At 48.1% G+C, this 22,935-nt stretch overlaps 1 protein-coding gene across 7 annotated transcripts in view; it reads left to right on the top strand.

The window, feature by feature from the left end:
- LOC133116173 (B-cell CLL/lymphoma 9 protein-like) overlaps window positions 1–20,352 on the top strand; it is a 60,938-nt gene extending 40,586 nt beyond the window's left edge. For all 7 annotated transcript variants that reach the window (XM_061225455.1, XM_061225456.1, XM_061225458.1 and 4 more), the window contains exons 3-11: window positions 2,862–2,942; window positions 6,072–6,349; window positions 6,604–6,992; window positions 8,668–8,772; window positions 9,559–9,727; window positions 12,699–12,798; window positions 13,812–15,789; window positions 17,173–17,436; window positions 18,062–20,352. In XM_061225455.1, coding sequence (XP_061081439.1) covers window positions 6,102–6,349; window positions 6,604–6,992; window positions 8,668–8,772; window positions 9,559–9,727; window positions 12,699–12,798; window positions 13,812–15,789; window positions 17,173–17,436; window positions 18,062–19,080 — 4,272 coding nt within the window. In that variant the 5' untranslated portion in view covers window positions 2,862–2,942; window positions 6,072–6,101 and the 3' untranslated portion in view covers window positions 19,081–20,352. The remainder of the gene's footprint in view (window positions 1–2,861; window positions 2,943–6,071; window positions 6,350–6,603; window positions 6,993–8,667; window positions 8,773–9,558; window positions 9,728–12,698; window positions 12,799–13,811; window positions 15,790–17,172; window positions 17,437–18,061) is intronic.
- Window positions 20,353–22,935: the final 2,583 nt, after the last annotated feature.

Consider the following 22,935-nt stretch of genomic DNA (forward strand, 5'->3'; position numbering starts at 1 on the left):
ACCAAGCCATGTTTTTGAGAAAAATGGCTTCCAAGTTTCGTCGCAAGAGTTACGTGAGGCTGGGAGACTACTGACACTAACAAAACTCTGAGGCTATATGTATAATCCCTTTAAAACTATATTTTTGCTATTTTACGTTTACTCTTGACATTAAGACATACCGACTGTGAAAGCAAATGGATTAACATGTAGCCACGAACGTGACTGAGGAGAGAGTTGTTCGGTATTTAGTGAACGTGCGACCATGTGGCTCATACAGGAATAGAGCATTATCTACGTGTTACAGGCTCTCTCCTGTTGACGACCCCTCATTCTTACGTACAGAGTTACCATCCCTCTCTTTTTACATTTGTCCTCCTCCTTCACGTGGGCCCTGGCTGCATGTTTCAGAGCTGCTGTACCCGGTGGTGGAGTAAAGCGACTTCTTGTTTGTTTGAGGGCCACAGCAAGCCCCCCGGCTTGTGAGGAGGCGGAACCAGGAAACGAAAGCATCGGGCAGTAATTTAAAGGATATAGTTTTACAGATAAAGACGGATGTTAATCGGGGGTGCCAATAATTCTGGAGTGAAGTGTACATGGATATAGCTGAATAAGATCCCAGGTTGAAGGTGGTTGCAGGAGTGCATTTAAAATAGCATTAAATAAATTAGGAGCAAATAAATGGATTAATTAACTTCACATTGATTGCTGGCAGCATGGGAGCGCCCATGGCTTCGGAGGGGGACTGGAGCTGAAATTTGAAAGTGTAGGCAAGGCGTGTTGGGCCTGAGGTTATGAAGTGTGTGCCGAGTGAAGCCCTTGTCTTGTTGACGCGTCGTGTTGTGTTAATTGGTTAAGTGTAGCTGTGACTGCAGAGTGACAAAACTAACTGCCCGGCTGCTGGCCTGCGAGCTCAGATGATTGGCAGGTTCCTTTTCTGTAAGAGGGGAAACCTGACTTACAGGAGCACACAGTGTTCACTTGAACCGGGCCGGTCAGGCTGCAGTGAAACCACAGGCAGATGAGTGCAGTGGAACCACGTTACTGTAGCAACTGGGGAACCGCAGCAGTGGTCCGACGCAGCGGACCTGGTTCCAGAAGAGTCGAGGTTTGGGTCCGGTTGTGATGTGCTGTCCCACAGAGGGAACAGGTTGACGTCCAGCTGGCTCCAGCCTCAGTCTCTGGTACTGGCTGGGATCCCTAGAGATGGCAGGCAGCAGAAAAATAGATCCTTATACAGATGTGATATTATTCAGATGATCTAATGTAAAGAGCGAATAATATTAGAGAAGGGAGTGAATAATCCATCAGATGTGGAGAACAATAAGAAGAGATGCTGTGTTGATTCATGAATATTTCGGGATGAGTATTTTGGCTGAACAACATGCATTCGGGGGCCCACGCTGAACTGCGCATGCCCCAGATTATGTCTGGGCTGGCCAGGGTGAAGAATCAAATGCAGAATGACAACGATTATGCTGGCACACTTCTGCTGCACTTAACTTCAGCTTCAGGTCCGACTTGTGGGTCAAAAGGCCAGCTGTCACATGGTGAAATAAAATGGCACTTTCTTTGGAGCTTAAATTAGTGTTGAAGTTTTCTTATTGTGGAATATTGGACTCAGGAACTTATGCTTCGATGGTCTGGGGCATGTGTATTCTCACACAGAAGCAACCACACCACTGACCTCATATGACAAACTTGATACAACAGCATTACAATGGGGTACTCTACAAAATACACTCCCAACAAATGCAGGCAGGTGCACACACAGATAAGATGTTGGTATAGGAAATCAGCCCACAATTTCCTTGAACACAGTCTCAGGTTGCATGTGCCATAAGGCAGAGTTCAAACCGAAAGTTTATGTACTATTTTTGAAGAGCAATTGGGCAATGTGCATGGGTAGCCTTCAATCTCAGCAAAAAAAGCATGTTAAATCAGGAGTCAGCATTGTTTTATGCGGAAAAAAATCAAATGTGTTCTATAAATGCAGATATACTGAGGTCTTTTAAAGATTACAAGGGCCGATGACCCAGGCTTGAACCACAACTAATTAATTGCTCTTATTTATTTGGGCCAATCGTCTTTTGGTGTCTGACATTTGTGTTGTTTATCATACTATTTACCATTTGGTAGCATACATGATTCAAAGAGAACTTGCCTAATTTAAATGAAAAGTTTAAAAGGAGATGTCATGTTCTCACTAACAAATTCAAACGGAAATCGTTCCTAGGACTTTCTAATATTATTAGCATGTGTTGCTAAATGTTCTGAATGCTAAAACATTATTTGTACCTGATTTCATCCCGCTATGCCCACTGTTTAAAGGCTCTTCATAGTGTCATAGTTAAGGTTATGAATGGCATGTATTGTATTGTTATTTTGAGTTGACATATTATAGAAAAAAATAATTGTATGAGAATGCCAGTGAATTTGTGTAAAATTCTGCAACACATTCCATGGGCTAGCAGGACCACTGAAGCAAGAACCCCAAATGCCCTCAGCCCAGCCACTGTAATGCCAGTCGACCCTCAGAAATGTGAAAATCTTCATGTACAAAAAAAACATACTATAAAGTGAAAGCATTATCTTAGAACTCTATGCAATGATCACAAAGGCAGTGACCTTCATTCCTGGTCCTGGCAGGCTGCAGGGTTGCTGTAATATCAGCAAACAATTCAGGCCAAAAAATATGTACATGGAATGTGTAGCATACCAACCCGTGTCCTGTGTGAGTAGTTTCTCCTGGAGACACTGCAGGCTGGTCTTTCTGCCAGTTACAGCTTTCTGCTGGCATAAGGAGTGGAACAGACCGATGTAGGCTGCAATAAGAGGAAATGTGAGTCTGCATGTGATGTCATTCTCCTCTTCCCCGTCAGGTTTTGGAGTCTCCTTTGTCCGTCCCGTTGCAGTGCAGAGACAGGGATGGCGACAGCTATATCATGACCCAGAGGGACATGGTAAGTGCTGGCTACAAATGGTGCCATGTCAACCCTTTGTGGGAGCAACTCTGAGTCCTGTGGAGTGTCTGTGTGTATGTCTCCGACTGTGCTGTGGGTATGAATATCGCCAGAATCCCAATCCCTAGAGTTTCAGTCATGAACCTGGCTACCCAAGCGTCTGTGTTCACTTCAAAAAATGCAGCAACAGCTTACAAAAACCAGGCCTACTGCTGACGAGAGGTGTAAACAATGGGCATGTTTGTCGACAATGCAGAACAGTTGAAATGTTCGGGGTAAATATTTGAAATGGCTGACATTCAAGAGCAGAAGGAAGTATGCTGAAAGTATTCCCCAGGTATCTTATGGGAAAAAGCTAGGGCCTCACATCGGAGATGATTTCCATGTTGTATTTTTGAATGCTCGTGCAACATTTACAAATTGTGGTGTGGTCCAAAGCTGAGGGACACATTTGTTTGCATTTATTTTGAGGGACAAAAAAAATGAATTGTCATCTTTTGAGAATGGCCTAGAATGGGGTGTGTTCCAGGGTGTGGGAGAGTAAGGTGGTGGTGGCTAGCCTAAGCAACTCGGCCCCAAGTAGCTCTGATTTTGAAGACTCTTCTGTAAAGTGGAGTTGAGATTGGAGGATTATGGGTAAGGTGTATGATTGGTGCTTCAAACCCTGGTGTAGCCGCAATCAGATCCGCACAGCTGTTGAGCCCTTGAGCAAGGCCCTTAACCCTGCATTGCTCCAGCGGGGATTGTCCCCTGCTTAGTCTAATCAAATAAAAGCATCAGCTAAATAACATGTAATGGGTAAGGCATAAAATCTGTACATATATTCAGTTACTTGAACAATATATATGGCTTTGTTTTCTTGCATTTTTAGCATTACATTTATTTTAATTCATATTATATTTAGCATTTAGTTATTTTAGCAAGATTCATAAATATTCAGGGCTGACTGAATTATAAAAAGAAGCATGTTGTGGAGACTGCTGATGCAGTAGAGTGGTGTGCAGACTGCTGATTTAGTAGTGGTGTGCAGACTGTGCTGATGCAGTAGAGCTGTGTGCAGACTGTGCTGATGCAGTAGAGCTGTGTGCAGACTGTGCTGATGCAGTAGAGCTGTGTGCAGACTGTGCTGATGCAGTAGAGCTGTGTGCAGACTGTGCTGATGCAGGAGAGACTGTGCTGATGCAGTGGGGCTGTGTGGAGACTGTGCTGATGTAGTAGAGTTGTGTATAGACTGTGCTGATGCAGTAGAGACCTGTTGTTTCTTTCGAATTTCTTAGCTTATCGTTTGGGAACTCTGTAAGCACCACTTCCTGTCTCTCACTTTGAGTTTGCTGTTAGTATAGCTGCTAATTTTTTTCTCAGATGAGAAGACTAATATAGCTGTTAATAAGTTTGATTTACCAAGCGTGGCCCATGGTTTGCTGTTTGAAAACTAATTGCTGAAGAAATTGGTCAAAAACCCAGTGGATTTGATCTGTCCTTTCTTATCAATCACAGAAGATCAAGTGAAGTATTTAAATGCAAAATGACTATCTGTCACTTTGCACCATTGACCATGGCTAATGAGCAATATATAGAGCTGTTTGTGCAGTGGTCTAATATTAAGAATAACCGCTTTCTCCAACTGATCGCTTTTGTGATAAACCTTCTATCAATCTAGCTGCTATTTTACTGAAACATTATCCAAGACATAATTCCTTTAGTTAACATACTGGCTATTTTCTTGCATGAAGTTGTGCCTGTGCTCAGTACAGAATGTACGGTTAGGTTACTGTGCTTGAGTGATTTCTCTATCTTTATTTCTGTAATGTGCATGTCATTTTGGTTTAATAAATGTTGCAAAAGTCCAGTTCAACCCCCAGTTGATTAATGTCCTCAAGCAGCGATGTTTCTTACACTTGTGTACCAGCTCTGAATTTATCGCCCCGCCCAATTGTGACTCATCATTTAAAATTGTTGACGAGGGATCAGCTGGGCTCCTCCCTGCACTTTGGGAATTTGTGCTTATCGTCGAGCTCCTTGTCACACTGCCAGGGTTTATATCCACAAGGATTTCAGCGAGGCTAGCGTCGGAGGCTAATGCTCTGTGCTTGAGGTTAGCGTGTGTGTGTTTGTGTGACAGTTTGTTGCACTGACTCACTCCGGGTATCCACATTCAGACACAGCTGCCATTACCATAGTAACTGTCCCTGTGCGTGCGTTGCTGTCAGGGAAAATGTCAAATTTATTTATCTCGCTCTCTCTGGACCTGGAAGAAGGTCATATCAATGCTAACACTTATCGGGGTCTTTTTAAGGGGTAATTAATTAATTTTAAATTAATGGTACCTGTTCACACTCCTCCTCCCAAAGCACGTGTTGAGAAGCTCTCCAGTGAAATTGAGTTTGGCGAGAAAAGTGCAAAGGATATATTTTGCCATTTTGCATTTTATTAAATTTTTCTTTGGAAATGACTACTTCAGGACACCGTACTCCCCTTCACATGCTCCTGACTGTCATGTTATCCGTCCCTGACACATGCTGAATGCATGAATTCATTTCCTTTACCTAGCCAAGCTGGGCTTGTGCTGTGTTCATTTGAGACATTTCTGTGGTAAACTGTTCAAGTGAACAACTTTATTGAAAGAAAATAATTTTCTGGTATGTATAACACATCCTACCATCAGCAGATTATTTTGTCTTTAAGTCTTGCAGGAGTAATGCAGGAGTCAGGTGTCGAGAAATTATCTTGCAACCATTGTCTGTCGAGTGCTAGTTGGCGAGACGGCTGAAACTCTTAACTAGTTTGTAAATTCTGTAGATAGTTTGAGATGGCGAAGTGCATCCACATCAAAACCATGTGACCTGGAATTTCCCTCTGGGATCAATGAAGTGCAATCTAATCTAATAGCCTGGCGAACCGGTCCAGGTATCGAGCCTGCTGTGTGTGTGTGTGTGTGTGTGTGTGTGTGTGTGTGTGTGTGTGTGTGTGTGTGTGTGTGTGTGTGTGTGTGTGTGTGTGTGTGTGTGTGTGTGTGTGTGTGTGTGTGTGTGTGTGTGTGTGTGTGTGTGTGTGTGTGTGTGTGTGTGTGCGCGTGTGCGCGTGCGATGTTTTATTTGCGTTGGGTGAACGTTGTGCTTGCGTTGGCAGCGTGCCCGCGGGCTGTGAGCTGTGGGGAGGATGCTGGAGGTGCAGGAGGAGAGAGCAGCAGTGGCACCGCACTTCGGCAGGAAAGAGCGCCCCAAGAGCGAGGGCGCTAACGCTCAGAGCGAGCGCCGGGACGGCCCGGCCGACCGCGGCCCCCGCGCCAAGGCCCCGCCCGCGGCCGCGCCCGCCCACCCCGCCCCCCCCTCTGCCGCCTCAGGATCTCCCTCGATGCATTCCGGCAATCCCAAAGTGAGGAACTCGCCGTCGGAAAACTCTCAGAGGTAGGACTTTCATCGCGGACGTGACGGCGGCCAGTCAAAACCTGTACTTCAAAGTGCCGGACAAAAACGGGCAGCCTTGTTAGTCAACAGCTCTACTTTGGTGTGTGTGTGTGCCTGTGCATTTGTGTGCATGTGAGCATGTGAGAGTGTATTTATACCGGTCACCACAGGGGAGTTATGATTGTAGATGCACCTTTTCTAGGGTCCTTCAGTAAAGCGCTTTCTCCTTTTATTTCCCCTTTCCTTCCCAACAGCAGTCCAAAATCCAAGCAGGAGGCTATGGTGCGCTCACCGCCTGTGATGTCTCCTTCCAGCGCTGCCCAGATGGACTCCAAACTGCCCAACCAGGGGAAGCAAGGGGGCACTAGTGGCCAATCACAGCCTTCCCCTTGCGACTCAAAGACGTTGGGCTGTAGCAAAGTCGCCAAAGGTTCGCCGGCCCCGTCAGGCAACCTGGCTCTGAAAAACGGGCAAGGCCTGAATTCAACCAGCGGGGCAAAAGGGCTGAGTTCTGCCCCTGGGACTAAAGGCCTTAATTCAGGCAGTGGAGCTAAAGGCAAAGTCAAGAGAGAAAGGAGCACTTCTGTGGAGTCATTTGAGCAGAGGGACACAGGGACGCCCAGCAATGAGCCTGACCAGAAGGGTAAGTCCATTTCAGAGAGCGCATGCGGTTTTAGGCCTCTGTCAGACGGCCAAGCCTTTGGTGTCACGCTGGCGTTCTCACACATTCACCAGCTCGCTCTGCCGTGATTGGGCCGTCGCAGTGCTGCTGCCTGCGCGCTTGCCTCAGTGATTGCACTTGGCATAGCGATTATTGCAAAGGAATACTTAAAAGTGTTCCCTCGCGCTAGCTTCAAATACCTCTGTGTTAGCGGCTTTGTTTTCGGTGTGGTGTCTGGAGGGAGCTCCGGGGCTACTGTTCCTCACAGCCCCGCATTGTCAGTGGTGATGCTAATGCGATTAATGCTAATGAAGCTTCTGCTCCCAACACTGAGGCTGGGGCATCATTGTTGAGGCAGGAGCATTGTTAATGCAGGTATTGCTAATGCTACCTGACGTCCTGGCTCAAAGAGGATTGCTGATGCAGCTAATGTAAATGCTGCTTCAGCGTGTGGAGCCACAGTCTGCTTCTTTTGTGTGCCAGAGGACTCCATCCCATAGCAAAATGTGACGGTAGAAGAGCCAATAAGGCAGTCGTTTGATTTGTCTCGCCTCGGGGCACAGCCCGATGTATAGAGGATGCACAGGAAGGAAGCTTTCACTCTGGACTCGTTTGTGCCCGTGGCAGGCGTGGCTGGGAGTCCCGTGGGCGCCGTGCAGTTTGCCCTAGTCGCTGTTTTTTCTCCTGTAACCACGGAGATGCTCAGAGGCTGCCTCCATGTGTGCATTAGGGGATTTCCAATGAGTTGCCAGGGAATTGCCACTTCATCTGGTGGAAGTAGCCACTGTGTCCGTTCAGAGAATGATGACGGATGTTTCAACCTGCATGACCCTTCACTCTGAAAATACAGTCGAGTGTAATGTGCCCTCAGTTACATGCACTAACTCCAACATAGTTAAGCAATGTATGCTTCATTGACCTGCTCTGGCTGAAAAGATTCATATGTGTGTTTGTAGAATTGTGTGTGTGTGTGTGTGTGTGTGTGTGTGTGTGTGTGTATGTGTGTATGTGTGTATGTGTGTGTGTGTGTGTGTGTGTGTGAGTGTGTGTGTGAGTGTGTGTGTGAGTGTGAGTGTGAGTGTGAGTGTGAGTGTGAGTGTGAGTGTGAGTGTGAGTGTGAGTGCGTGCGCTGTTAGACCTAATTGTAATATTTCGCAGTGAGTATGTGCTGTTAATTGTAATAGTTTGTAGTGGTCAGACTTTCTGCTGAAAGGCAAACCCACACGAGTGTGAAGGGCTGACTCGTGGTGAGTCCCTATGTGTCATGTATATTCCTGCGGCCTGTGCTGAGTGCTGATTGGGCAGTGATGTGTTCCTGTGGCTTCTGATGAGCGATGATTGGACAGTGATGTATTACTGCGGTCTGTGGTGAGTGCTGATTGGGCTGTAACATATTTGTGTGATCTGTGCCCAGTGCCGATTGGACAACGATGTAGGCTGTGTGTGGTTTGTACTGAGTGCTGATTAGACAGTGATGTATTGTGTGGTCTAGGGCTGTGCCAGTAACATCATTTTACACACCCGGCGGTTAGCTATACCAATGCGCTCAGCCCCTGCCCACGGATGGGCCCCTGCACACGGATGGGCCCCTGCACACGGATGGGCCCCTGCTGCTCACTGGTCCCCTGACATTGTGACTCTTGTGTCTCTGTCCCAGACTCCAGGGTGAAGCGCATGTGCGTGGCCGAGCGGAGGCAGCCGTACAGCGGGGCGGACTGGTGCTCGGGGGGCGAGAGTGAGGATGACGAGCCGCGCTTCTTCAGTGAGTGGGGCGGGCGCTGTGGCCTCTTAACAGGGGTCCTCACCCATGAGCACCTCCAAAGAGCGACACCCTTTTAGTTTCAGGTCCAAGTGGTTTTTATTTATTCAACCACTTCCTTGTTGGTTTTGGGGAAACTAGGCGGAGAATGGAGATGAAAGTGAAGCTCCTGTTAGAGTCAAACAGGAGCTGTTAATTAAAGCACAGAGCAGCCCTGGGGTGCAGCAATTCTCTGGAGTACGGCTCCCAGAACGACAGTTTTGTCTCGGAAATTCACTTCAACTGTTCCTTTTTCTGCTTGTATTGCCATGTGTATTGCATTTCTATATTTAATAGTGCCCTCTGTGTGGTAAACCGTAATGTAATGGAGCTTCTGGCTGTAGCATTATGTGGGATGTAATGGTGCCATCCCTCTCCTAGTTTACTGACACACTGTGTAATGGTGCCATCCCTCTCCTAGTTTATTTACTGACACACTGTGTAATGGTGCTTTTCTTCTCCTAGTTTACTGACGCACTGTGTAATGGTGCCATCCCTCTCCTAGTTTATTGACACACTGTGAAATGGTGCCATCCCTCTCCTAGTTTACTGACACACTGTGTAATGGTACCATCCCTCTCCTAGTTTACTGACGCACTGTGTAATGGTACCATCCCTCTCCTAGTTCACTGACGCACTGTGTAATGGTGCTTTTCCTCTCCTGGTTCACTGACGCACTGAGTAATGGTGCTTTTCCTCTCCTGGTTCACTGACGCACTGTGTAATGGTGCTTTTCCTCTCTTCTCTCAGACTGCAGCTCCGGCGATGTGAAGTCCCAGGGCTCTGGCTCTCTTCCCTCTTCCAATGCTGGAGTCAGCCGGTCTTCCACCCCGTCCCACAATGCCGTTTCTGAGCCAGCCACCAATCAGAAGCCTCCCTCAAAAATTGTTTACGTCTTCACCACAGAGATGGCCAACAAGTAAGGGCACTGATTATTCCTCTGCTTGTTCCAGCGGTGGAGGAAGAGAGTATGTACGAGAAGGACAATGAATCACCAAACCTGACCCTGGAAACCATGAGGATTTCACCTCAAACCTGTTTAGACCCTTGAAACCAGCGGAATTGATTAAACCGTGTGATCAGCTTCTTTAATTGGTCAATGAAGCACAGAGTAAAGGCAAAACAACCTCAGGACCAGGGTTGGGGATCCCTGCTCTTAGTTTAAAAATATATATATTTCATACGTTTTTTTTAAATTTTGTGTTATTGAAATAACAGGACCTAAAATATCGAGTGATCGATCCCCAGCCTATGAAGCATGGTCTGCTGCTGTCCCCTCCCCTTTCCCCTCCTGCCCAATGGGTGGCTTGCTTTCGGGTGCGAGTGGAGACTTGTCTTGTTTGTGATTCGGAGAGGCTGGAGCAACAGGCGTTTTGGTGCAGTGTGAGCTTCAGGTGATCTTCTCTGTATTTTGAGCCACTGTGTGAGTAATGGCACTGAGCCGCTCTGTGTGAGTAATGGCACTGGGTCGCTCTGTGTGAGTAATGGCACTGAGCCACTCTGTGTGAGTAATGAGACTGAGCTGCTCTGTGTGAGTAATGAGACTGAGCTGCTCTGTGTGAGTAATGAGACTGAGCTGCTCTGTGTGAGTAATGGCACTGAGCTGCTCTGTGTGAGTAATGGCACTGAGCTGCTCTGTGTGAGTAATGGCACTGAGCTGCTCTGTGTGAGTAATGGCTCTGAGCTGCTCTGTGTGAGTAATGAGACTGAACCCCTGTTTATAGCGCAGTAAACGGCTCATTACCATGGACCATTACCCTGAAAACTGCTCTCTGATTGACAGTCTGACACGTCATGCGCACGTGTTCTCCGCAGTGCATCTCTACAAAGACTACGCCACGCTCCTTCTCCTTTCCTTATGAGGGCTGGGGCCGGGACCAGGGCCTGAAATGTCTATGAAGTGTTTCGAAGCTTTGGTCGTTTGTGAAAAACACTATACTGATAAAACTTAATTGAATAGATTTGAATTGCTTTTTAAATGGTAGGTAAACTGCGCAAATTTGATGCAATATTGAATAACAATTTCCTTGACGTATTTTACATTTATGCATTTAGCTTTGTCCTTGAGGCATATTTCTTTCAGAAACAAACTGGAATTTATTCAAACTGGAAAATATTCTAACCAAAACAAATGAATAAATTGAACAAAAAAACAAAAACAAAAAAAACAATCGTCCATGCAGCCTATGATTTGGTTTTAAAGCTTGTAAGTAAACTGTAACTGTCCTCAGGGCTGTGTGTTTTGGCAGGGAACACCACGCTGACCTTCTGAGGTTTCAGCTGAGTTGGCAGTGGTGTAACAGCATTGCCTGCTGTACTAAACACTTACTCTGATGGAGTGCTTGTCACACAAATCAGACTGATTATCTCATGTACCACTGGAATGGCTATGTTCAAAAAAATATTTTTGATCTGGAAGATCTGGAGCGGTTCTTTTGAAACATTTGTTCTCCACGGTGTTGAAGGCCAAATAATGTGTCAGTGCACCCCCCAAGACCTGGCTAACACTCTTGATTCTACCACGGTAGATTTAACAAATGGCTCCCCCAATTAAAGTTGGCACTGATGGGAGAAAGGAAGGATAGAGAAGTCGTGTGTGCACTGGTGTTGCTGGTAAAGCATACTGGATCTACACAGTTAATGAAAATAAGAATGCAATGGCATCAAGAACCTGGTGTGATAAGCATATGGCAATCTACTGCTTGTACATCGACTTTTTAATGGTACACAGAGCTGAATGATTCATAAGGCAAGAGAAAACTAGACTCATAATGAACTGTAGTTAGATGCAGTGTGTTATGTTATACTGTTCTGTTTGTGGGCAAGATCTATTTCCAGCTAATCAATATTAGATTGGTCTTGTCCCATTTGTTTTGCTTTCTCGTATTGCATGTTATTGCTGAACGGAAAACCAACTAACTCATGGTTTCTCATATGATGTGTTTAAGCAGATAAATATCTGTTAGTCATCCTGTTCTGTGAATAATATTAAATTTGCCCGCAAAGCAACTGATGCACAACAAGATTTCTTAACCGCTTTTCCTATACTTCGGCCAAAATAGATTTGTAAAATCATTTAGTTTGGCTTCATGTCTTCTAAATCAGCGACTGGCACCAAACTTGATCAGGAAGAGGTGTTTTTGTCGACACGTTAGTGATTGGCAGTGCGATAAGTGCATCAATTCTCCGAACTGCATGTGAAAACAAATATGAGAACCGACAAAACTTTGGAAACTGCTTAGTATCATACTCATGGCACTAGAAACACTATTGTGGCTTGTAGGACCTTATTATGGAATTCATTTTCAGTTTACATTAAATGTCATTTTCTTTTGGTAATAAAAAGCCAATAGATGGCACAATGTTTGATGTGTCTTTCATTATTCTCCTTGGTATTGTTGGTGCTATTGATGGGTTTGCATAGGTGCCCTCTGTACTACAAAAACGTCAAATAAAAACGTGATGCATACATACAATTTCACAATCTGCACTTAGCAGATTAAGTCAAACTGACAGCTAAAATGTGGAGCCGGTTTTGCAAGCTGGACAGGAACTCGCATGATGACCAAGCAGAGCTGCCTTCACACTGTAAACTAGCAGTAATAAGCCAGTTCTGGGACAGCATTAACGACTGTGAATTATAAATCCATTCAGTGCAATGTGAGTGCGTAGTACAGCTGCCCCCCCCTCATCACCAACAGTGTGAAACGCAGAAATAAATGCATTAAAACCTGCCTGTCCTTCCTTTTACCCAGTTTTCACCATGCCTCTGTGTTTTGTTTGGGTCCTGGGAGAGCAGTGGTGTTGTTTTTAGGCCGTAAGGGCAGCTGTTTCCGGCTGCGTTCCCCTCTTGTCCTCCCTCTCACACCAGCGTCTGCTTCTCTCCCCAGGGCTGCAGACGCAGTGCTCACCGGCCATGCCGACACCATCATCGCCTTCCACATGAAGAACATCTCCCACCGCAAGGCCGACAAACAGCACCTCCCACCGGTGAGGCCAGCCTCACTGAGCCACACACGTGCTTACCCAAACTTACACACGCACGCACGCACACACAGACACACAGACACACACACACACACACACACACACACACAGTGAAAGTATGCACACAAACACTTGTATAGACAGGCACTGGCACATGTATGTAAATGGTAAATGCCTGGCATTTATATTGCTCCTTTATCCAAACCGCTGTACAGTTTATGCTTCTCATTCACCCATTCATACACACACCAATGGCGATTGGATGTTTTAGGAGTCTTGCTCGGGGACTCTTTGACACACCCGTGGTGGGATTGAACCGGCAACCCTCCGACTGCCAGATGACTGCTCTTACCGCCTGAGCCAATGTCGCCGCACTCTTTTAAACAGATATGTGCAGTTGCATATGCACACACAGGCGCACAAATGCCCACAGGTACACAAGAACACACGGTCACACTTAGAAGTCAAGAAGAGTGTTGAGTGTTTTATGTTGCCTGGCTTAGCTGGCCACATGCCGTGTGATCAGTGATCAGCATTGTTTAGTACAGCCGTGTCCACAAATGTGTGCTTGCGTGGCTTTATTAAATGATTGCTTTTTAACTCAGTGCTTTAAGCTAAAACTCCCCTGGTGCCGTTTTTTATTAATGAACCTCAAAATGAACAAGGGCAATTTATGTAAACTACAGTCGACCCCACCAGATGTTGAGCACAGTAAATGCTGATAGTTGCGTGTTGAAGTTTTGCGTACTTTAAAAGCCTACTCAAATTGCCCTGCATATTCCTGTTTTGTTTTGATTTACGTATTTGTTTTGTAATTATTCTGTGTTGCTTATTTGTATTGTGTATAATGCCTGTGCAAATATTATATTGCCTGTTTGTTGTATGACATTTTTGCCTGTGTATCATGGATGGGCTGCTAAACTGTGAAGAGGTTCTTGCCCTACTTTGACTTATCTGGCTAAATAAAGGTCCAATAAATCTCCTCCCCCCTCCCTTCTCTTTCTTACACGAATCAGGTCGGACCCCTGCGAAATGAACCAAAGCCACTGCAGCAGACGGCCACGGCCCCTGAGCAGAACCACCAAGGGGCCCAGCTGGCCCTGGGGAGCCCTAGGAGCCCCTCGCCCATGGGGCCCCGGCCTGGCTTCCCCTCCCTGGAGGGCGGCCTGCCCAAGGGGATGGACCTGAAGATGAGTGCGCAGCACCACCAGCAGCTGGCCAATGAGATCATGTCCAGCATGGGGGAGAACGCGGAGGGGCTGTCGCAGGAGCAGCTGGAGCACCGTGAGCGCTCCCTGCAGACGCTGCGCGACATCCAGCGCATGCTCTTCCCCGACAACGACAAGGGCCCGGCCCCCAACCCCGCCGGCGTGGAGGGCCCCAGGAAGCCTGACCAGGGGCCCCTGCAGGCCATGATGGCCCAATCCCAGAGCCTGGGCAAGCCGGGCCCCAGCCCCCGGCGAGAAGGGTCCCCGTTCGGGCCCTCGGGCCCCAGGGACATGCCCTTCTCCCCGGAAGAGCTGGGGCCCCCAGGGCCAGGGTTGGGGCCTGGGGAGCACATGAGCCCAGAGCAGGTGGCCTGGCTGAAGCTGCAGCAGGAGTTCTACGAGGAGAAGAGGAGGAAGCAGGAGCAGCTCCAGCACCGGCCCCTGCCCGACATGATGCTGCACCAGCACGGGCCCCGGGGCCCCATGCGTGGCCCGCCTCCCCCTTACCAAATGAGCCCTGGCGAGGTGTGGGGCCCCGGGGGGCCGGAGCCCTTCCCCGAGCAGATGAACATGGTCCCCCGAGGCATGCACCCCCCCCACCACATGCAGAGGATGCCGTTCCCCATGATGCACCCCAACATGGACGCCGGCCCCTCCCCCATGCCCCGGCCAGGCTTGCCCTGGCCTGACGACGTGCCCAAGATGGGAGACGGGCGGGGTTTTCCCCCGGGGCAGGGGGTCTTTGGTGGGCCCGGGGGGCGAGGGGAGAGGTTCCCCAATCCGCAGTCTGTGCAGGAAGCCATGTTCCAGCAGGGCATGGGTGAGAAGCTGCCAATGGGCATCCCGCCTGGCATGGCGATGGAGATGAACAGGATGATGGGAAACCAAAGAGTCATGGACCCTCGCATGCTGGGCGGGGACGGCCCCATCAGCCCCTCCCGCGTGGAGCTCATGAAGGGGCTGGAGTTTGGCGTGGGCCCTGGGAACATGAAGGACCTGCACCTCGGCGTGAACGTGGGGCCCGGCCCGGTCATGATGGGGAAGCTGCGGGAGGCGCCCATGAGCCCCACAGAGATGATCAGGCTGAGGCAGGGAGGGGGGCCCCTGCCGGTAAACATGGGGCCTCAGCAGAGAATGCTGCAGGGGCCCCCGTTCCCTGACCAGCCCCAGCCTGGGGACTTTAACTTGGGGCCAAACAGACAGTTCCCAGGGATTCCGCATGGGCCCCAGGGGCCAGGGAGCATGAGGGGCCCCCGGGGCGAGCCTTTTGGCCCCGAGCAAAGAACTAACATGGGCCGGATGAGCCACCTGCAGCCTCTACCTCTCAACCAGGCCCCCAATGCCCCCAATCTCGGCCCGGGCCCCCTCCCGGCCCAGCGGGGCCAGGGGCGCAAGCCCTCGGACCTGAGCGGCCAGGCTGGTCCTGTGAACCCGCTCAAGTCCCCCCCGCTGCGCCAGTCACCCATGCTGGGGTCCCCCTCCGGAAACCTCAAGTCCCCCCAGACACCTTCCCAGCTGCCGGGCATGCCCAGCGGGCCCCCCGGCCCCCACGGACCCCACGGACCCCCCGGCCCTCCCGGCCCTCCAGCGGCCTCCATCAAGTCTCCACCCATGATGGGCTCAGCCGGCGCCTCCCCCGTCCACATGAAGTCCCCCTCTCTCCCTGCCCCTTCTCCTGGCTGGGCCTCTTCTCCCAAACCCCCCATGCAGAGCCCCGGGATCCCCCAGAGCAGCAAGCCCCCCCTCAGCATGACCTCGCCCAACATGATGGCAAACGTGGAGCAAGGTAGCTGCCATCTCCCACCCAACCCATCCCACATTCGCATGGTGAAAGCTCAGAGCTGAGAGTTAAAAGCTAATGTTTAGCATACGTACCATTAACTAATCACAAGGAAGCGTTGGTTGAGGAGTTAGACCAACATTGTGGGTGTTTGAGCTTTTTCTGGACGGAAGATGATTCCAGGAGAACAGGATGGGCCATCATGCTCAATACATCTGAGGAGCTAAATACTAGCTCATCTGTATATTTTATACGTTATGTTGAATGTAGTGCAGAGCTTCCTGAAGCCATGGTGGATCAGTTTGTAGCTAATTCAGTCTGTTTACATTCAGCACATTTAAAATACTGTGAATCCTGTGGGACTCTGCACCCATCAGTATGCAATCACAGCACAGTCTAATCATCCCCATCGTGATCGATTTGATTTTCATGCACATTTATTTTTTCCATCCTTGAGAGATGGTACATCACGCTATTCTTTGTCCATGCAAATGTGCATCTTTCCTTTTGGGTTCGGCTCTGAATTTCCAGTAGCAGAGCAATGGCACCTCCTTGTATTTATATAGTCATTTCATCATCTGAAGGCAACACACAAAAAAGGAATATGGACAAAGAATATATTTTACATTTGAGCTGGAAAAAATCATGTTTTCTTGTTTGGCAGTCATTGTTTCAAGCTCTGAAGTAATTGAATGTGAGTCTGAATACTCCTGCTGGCAACTGCATGCTTCCATGCAATGCCCTCCAAAACTATTCACACCCTTCATAAAGCTGAACAAATAATACTATTTCCCAAACTGTTGCAGATATTCACCCTCATTTTCAGTACTTCAGCGCTGTAGTGTGGTTTGTAGGTCTTTCCATTGAAACCAGAAATATTTGATCAGTTTTGAATTTAGAGACAGATTTTTCCATTCCCTCTGCGGGAGTGTTTCCTCTTACCATAATGCCTGGTTCAAATCAAAAGTCTGTGATGTCAACTTTGAAAGTGCTATAGATTTATAAGAAAGAAAACAATGTGCATGAGCTGGTAGTTTCAATATGCAAGTGTGGAGCAGGCTAAAATAACACAGAGCAGCTGAAGAACTTAACTACCATGTTTGGATCATCAGTAATGTTTACTCTTTTCATGAAGGCCAGAAAACTTCACTTGTTTGTGTAGTACACTTGGATTTACAGTCATTTAAACTAGATTTTCTAAGCAGGGAAGAAACTAGAGGTTTTTAGTCCCTTCGCACTAATGGGAGAATAGTGTAGTGATCCTCTTCGCTATGCTAGACCTGTCTGAATATACCTCATTATCCGCAGGGCTTACCAGGTTTTGGAACATGTGAAGTTCTGGTACATTGGGTTCTTCAGCTGAATAAACTCGTTCTCCCTCTTCTCCAGGTGCTAATGGGCCTCCTCCAGCTCCCTCTAACCAGCCTGGCTCCATCAATCTTCCAGGAAGTCTTCCATCTGGCAGCCCGTACGGCCTCCCACCTGAGCCCACGCTATCCCAGAACCCCCTCTCCATCATGATGTCCCGTATGTCCAAGTTTGCCATGCCCAGCTCCACGCCCCTCTATCATGATGCCATCAAGACTGTAGCCAGTTCTGACGATGACTCTCCACCCGCCCGCTCCCCGAACCTCCCCAACAACTGCATGCCTGGTAGGAAGGAACACACACACACACACACACACCCACACACACACACACACACATACACACACACATACACACACACACACACACACATACACACACACACACACACACACACATATACACACATACACACATACACACATATACACACATACCCACATACACACACATACACACACACACACACACACACACACACACACATACACACACACACATACAAACACATACACACGCATGCACACACACATACACATACACACGCACGCACACACACACACACACACACGCATACACACACACACACACACACACACACACACACACACCACATACACACACACACACAGAAGTGGACTCATACACACACACACACACACACACATACACACAGAAATGCACTCATACACACACTCAGTTAGTCATACCTTTTAATGCACTATTAGTCTACTGAATATATGAACATGCTAGAATCACAAGCATGAAGTGATTTTTTGCCATCATAGGGACACTGGTACTTTGAGTTGGTTGAGATTCTGTGGACCCGAATGACTGAATGAAAGCATTCCCTGGTGCTTCTTTCTTGGGGTGCTCTAAAACTCCCCTGTCTTTTCTCCACCCCCTGCAGGTATGGGAGTGAATCACCACCCAGGCCACCCTCGGATGGCAGGCCCGAACCCTGCTCTCAGCCCCATGGGCCTGAACAGCATGGGCCAGCCCGTGCCCCATGCCATGCCCGGGCAGCTGCCCTCACCCAACCCCATGGGGCCCGGCATGATGCCCCACGGCATGATGATGCCCCACATTTCCCAGGACCCCGGGATGGCCGGCCACCAGATGATGGCCCAGGGGCGCATGGGCTTCCCCCAGCGGCAGCAGGGCTTTCCTCCGGGGCAGTCGCCCCCCCAGCAGGTCCCCTTCCCTCACAACGGCCCAGGACCCCAGGGGGGGTTCCCCCACGGCATGGGCTACCCCGGAGAGGGGGGTCCCATGGGCAGGCTGGGCGGCGGAGAGCCAGGCGGCCCTGAGCCCTTCGGTAACATGCATGCCGTGTTCGACGGCGACCTGCACGAGGTCATCCGGCCCGGGGCCTCGGGCATCCCCGAGTTCGACCTGTCCCGCATCATCCCGTCCGAAAAGCCCAGCCAGACCCTGTCCTACTTCCCCCGGGGGGACTCCTCTGGAGGCAAGCCCCCACACCCCTCCGGGCCCCCGGGCTTCCCCCACATGCAGGGCATGATGGGAGAGGGCCACCCCCGGATGGGGCTCCCCATGCCCGGCCCCGGGCACATGGGCCCCCAGGACATGCCCATGGGTAACCCGGGGCAACACGGCATGCGCCCGCCGGGCTTCATGCCCCAGGGCATGATGGGACCTCAGCACAGAATGCTGTCGCCAGGGCAACACGGCATGATGGGCGGGCCCGGCATGATGCAGGGCAAAGAGAGGGGCCCGCTGTACAGCCACCCGGGGGCCCTGGGCTCGCCCAGCATGGTGATGTCGCTGCACGGGATGGGCGGCCCCCAGCAGACTATGATGATGGCTCCCCAGATGAGGCCCCGCGGGTTGCCGGGGGACATGGGCATGGGCTTCAACCCCGGGCCCCCAAACCCCGGGCCCCCAAACCCCGGGAACCTCATGTTCTGAGCTGCTAAACGAAACGACACGCGACGCCACGTTACAAAGTACACAAACACGAGCATCACGTGAGAAATACAGGCATAACGAGAGGAGTGTGAGGCTTGTTGGACCGGCGGTTGTGTGGGCCTGCGGTACGCAGTCTGCCCCTCGTAACGGCCTGTGTGCACTGCAGTCTGGGTCTGACCCGCTGTCTGGATGTAGACAGAACCAATCCGGTTCTTTTTAAAAAACAAAACTCTTTGGGTTATTTCATTTCAGAAACTTTAGAATGTATTGGATAAATCTACATCATTTGCTCAAAACTTCCTAGAATATTTTTGATCAATTTTGTTCGCACTCTGGAGCTGACCGTAGAAAAACATGAATATCAAAAATATAGGACTGCTCCAAGGGGCCCAGTCTCCTGGTCCTTTCTTTTTTTCTTTTTTTACGGAAAGAATTATTCAAAAAAGCAAAAAAAGTATGAAATGGCAGTCTTCATTTTGTCAAAATGTTAACCATTTCTGATGTATGTCCACATCTCGATCTATTCCCTCCAGAAATAAAAACTCTTTGTATTTGTGTATTTTGTGTAATTGTATTGTAAAAGGGATTTTAATTGTGCCTTTTTTTTTTTTTTGGCTTTCGATCTTTACTTGGATTGAGGGGAGGATTATGTTTAATATGGATGCTCTGTTTAACTTTTTTTTCCCCTTTGTTGCTCCAGTGTACATGCCAAATGATGACCTCATACAGATAATGCTATTATCAAAAAACAAAGCACAATAATTGATTAACTAAAGGAGGTTTAAGGACTTGGCTCTTGTATTCGAGAGAAACACTATGGATCCACAAAATGGCCGTGGGAATCTGTTGCACACCATTGTGCTCACTGGCTTGGTGGTTTTATTTTAATTTTAAGGGGGGCTTACAGGGTGTCACTAAGTACTACACATCTATTTGAAAGCCGGCTGTGTCTCTCGGTTAAATAATTGGACAAGAAATATTAAAATTTTTCTTTTATTATTTTCAGATTTTACACTATTATACTCAAGTCTATCCCCCAGGTGTGCAACGCAACCAGACGCAGTCTGGGTTTCAAGGTCAAATCTACAGTTTTGTTATAAAAAAACAAGAAGGTGGGAAAAAGACTCAAAACTAAGGAGAATAATGGTCGTTTTGTTATCTCCCTCCCACTCTTGTGTAAATGTGTCGTGTGTAACTCCATTGACTTGGTACAGAACCACTTCCCAGGGCTATGCTGTTGGAAGGCAAATAAAATCTATTGTTTGGTATAAAGCGCCATGTTCTTGCTTCCGGCACACCTGGTCCTGTAGTACACCTGGCACTACTGAACACCTGGCCCTATAGTACACCTGATACTACTGATCACCTGACACTGTGGTACACCTGGCATTCCTGAACACCTGGCACTGTGGTACACCTGGCCCTATAGTACACCTGACACTACTGAACACCTGGCACTGTGGTACGCCTGACACTACTGAACACCTGGCATTACTGAACACCTGGCATTACTGAACACCTGACACTGTGGTACACCTGACACTACTGATCACTTGTCACTGGTACTGTGGTACACCTGACACTACTGAACACCTGGCATTACTGAACACCTGGCACTGTGGTACACCTGACACTACTGAACACCTGGCATTACTGAACACCTGGCACTGTGGTACACCTGACACTACTGAACACCTGGCATTACTGAACACCTGGCACTGTGGTACACCTGACACTACTGAACACCTGGCATTACTGAACACCTGGCACTGTGGTACACCTGACACTACTGATCACCTGACACTACACCTGGCCCTCTAGGGAAGGAGGAGGGGGTACCTCCTTGGGTACTGTAATAGACCAAGGGCTGCGTATTGTTGCACAATTTTCAAGATTTATGCTTTTATTACGTTGATTGATCGCTTGGGAGATACGACGTTGACTCTGATGATTTTTCCTTGAAGAATTGCGGGCCAAATGAATTAAACATTCTCTGTGGAAAAATAACTGCAGCACAAATCTTAAACTGCAAGAGCTACCTCTCACACACTTCTCCTCTGTGTGCTGTAGATTGCCCATACATTACACCTCTCTTAACTGAAGCATTGGCTTCTATGACAGTAAAAAATATTGATGCTGAAAGTATTCATTTAAAATGTGTGGTCTTCATATAAAGTGCTGATTGGATTAAGGAGGCTGGTTCAGATCTGGGGAAACTGATTTCCAAGGCTCAATGTTCAATTTCAGCCCTGCAATTGGAAGTAAATCTAAAAAGTTGTTTATGTATAGAGCCCTGACAGGTTCCCAGGGCGTTGCCATTGCACTTGAATGAGGCGTTTAACCCCAGCCTCAGGTATCTGTACATCTGTAGGGATAACACAAAATGTTAAATGCCCATTTTGTTAACCTGTATGCTTGGGAGCAGAGTGATATCCCAAGATGTTTTTCTTCATGCGTGACACTTGCATGTTGGCATAGTTGAAAGAACACCCCCGAAAGGATTGGATAGCAGTATTCATGTTGGAGTGGATAAGAAAGTACTGAACTGAAACTATGGGCCTGAACCGGCAGCAAAGCACCTTTCAGAGCCACCAGCCGCACAGCGAGTGGAATTTTTTATTTTATCAACAGAAAGTACATTCTGTGTACCCTCTGATATAATGGTTTTCTTTCACAATGGCTTTTAACCGGGACATTACCGTCATCCTGTGAACCTACCGTCTCCTTCCGGTAGGTTCTAGGGGAGGTTTTAGGGGAGGTTTCAGGGCCAGTTGAACTCGGAATGTTTATGGACCTGTGACATGAATAAGTATAAGCTATGACATGTTGGCCTGTGCATTAAGATTAGTTAGAATGTTCCTTGAGTTCTGTCCCATTGAATCCTCCCATATTGAGAATCCTCCCATATTTTCAATGCCTCACCTGCCCTTTGCTTGCATGTTCCTTTAGAGACCCCCAGGCCAGGGGGAATGTGAACATTCACAGTGGCACCAGTGCACTATAATGGGTTCTCTCTCAGAAGTCCATTATTTTCTGCTGGGTCATTTCTATGGTGCAGATTATTCAGTAATGATGAAGTTATACCTTCTGGGTAGGTTAGAATTTCTTCATGGAATTTATGATGGGTGCAAATAGAAGAGAAATGCCTTTAGAAATAAAGCAATGCCTCCCCCTAGTGGATACTGCAGCATTTTCAAAGAGTCAAGATCTCAAACTACTGTCTGTTCTCAATGTGTTGGGAAGCTTAAAGGTACAATAGGTAAGATTTTTGTGTTAGAGGCCATTGTAACTCCCTTCCTATCATTGAAAAGGGCTCACTGACATGTTGACTCACCCTCTGCCTGTGTTTATAGTCCTTAAATTAGGTTTCAAAATATGCAGTTGATGGGCCGGCACTCTAGCAAAACATTGTATAGCTGTAGCTGAAAATTGGTTCTAATTGCCACAGCCAATGGCGTTTCAACATCAGCGCGTTCACAGAGAAGGGGCGGGATAAACAGTGTTGTGGTTTGAGCGTGTTTGTTGCTGCAATTCCTCTCTTGACCGTTAAAAATCAGAAATGACCTATTTGTACCTTTAGTATTCCATATTATCTGTAAAGCATGATACTGTATAGTGTGTAGTGGTCTTATTCGGAGATGCATGCCCTGGTAAAGGCCCTGTATGATGCAGCTCCTATACAGCTGCTGTTCTCTGCACAGACAGCTTTCTCAAAATGGCTTCCAGTGTTCACAGACCGGTGAGAGTTTTGGGGCCTCGTAGACCTGGCGTTGGTTCATGGTCGTTGGTTTGCATTCATGTCCGTATTTGCTTTCCTTTGTTTCAAATTCAAATTAATGACCTTTAAAACCACAC

The sequence above is a fragment of the Conger conger genome, chromosome 17, assembly GCF_963514075.1.
Source record: "Conger conger chromosome 17, fConCon1.1, whole genome shotgun sequence".
NCBI classification, from domain to species: Eukaryota; Metazoa; Chordata; class Actinopteri; order Anguilliformes; family Congridae; genus Conger; species Conger conger.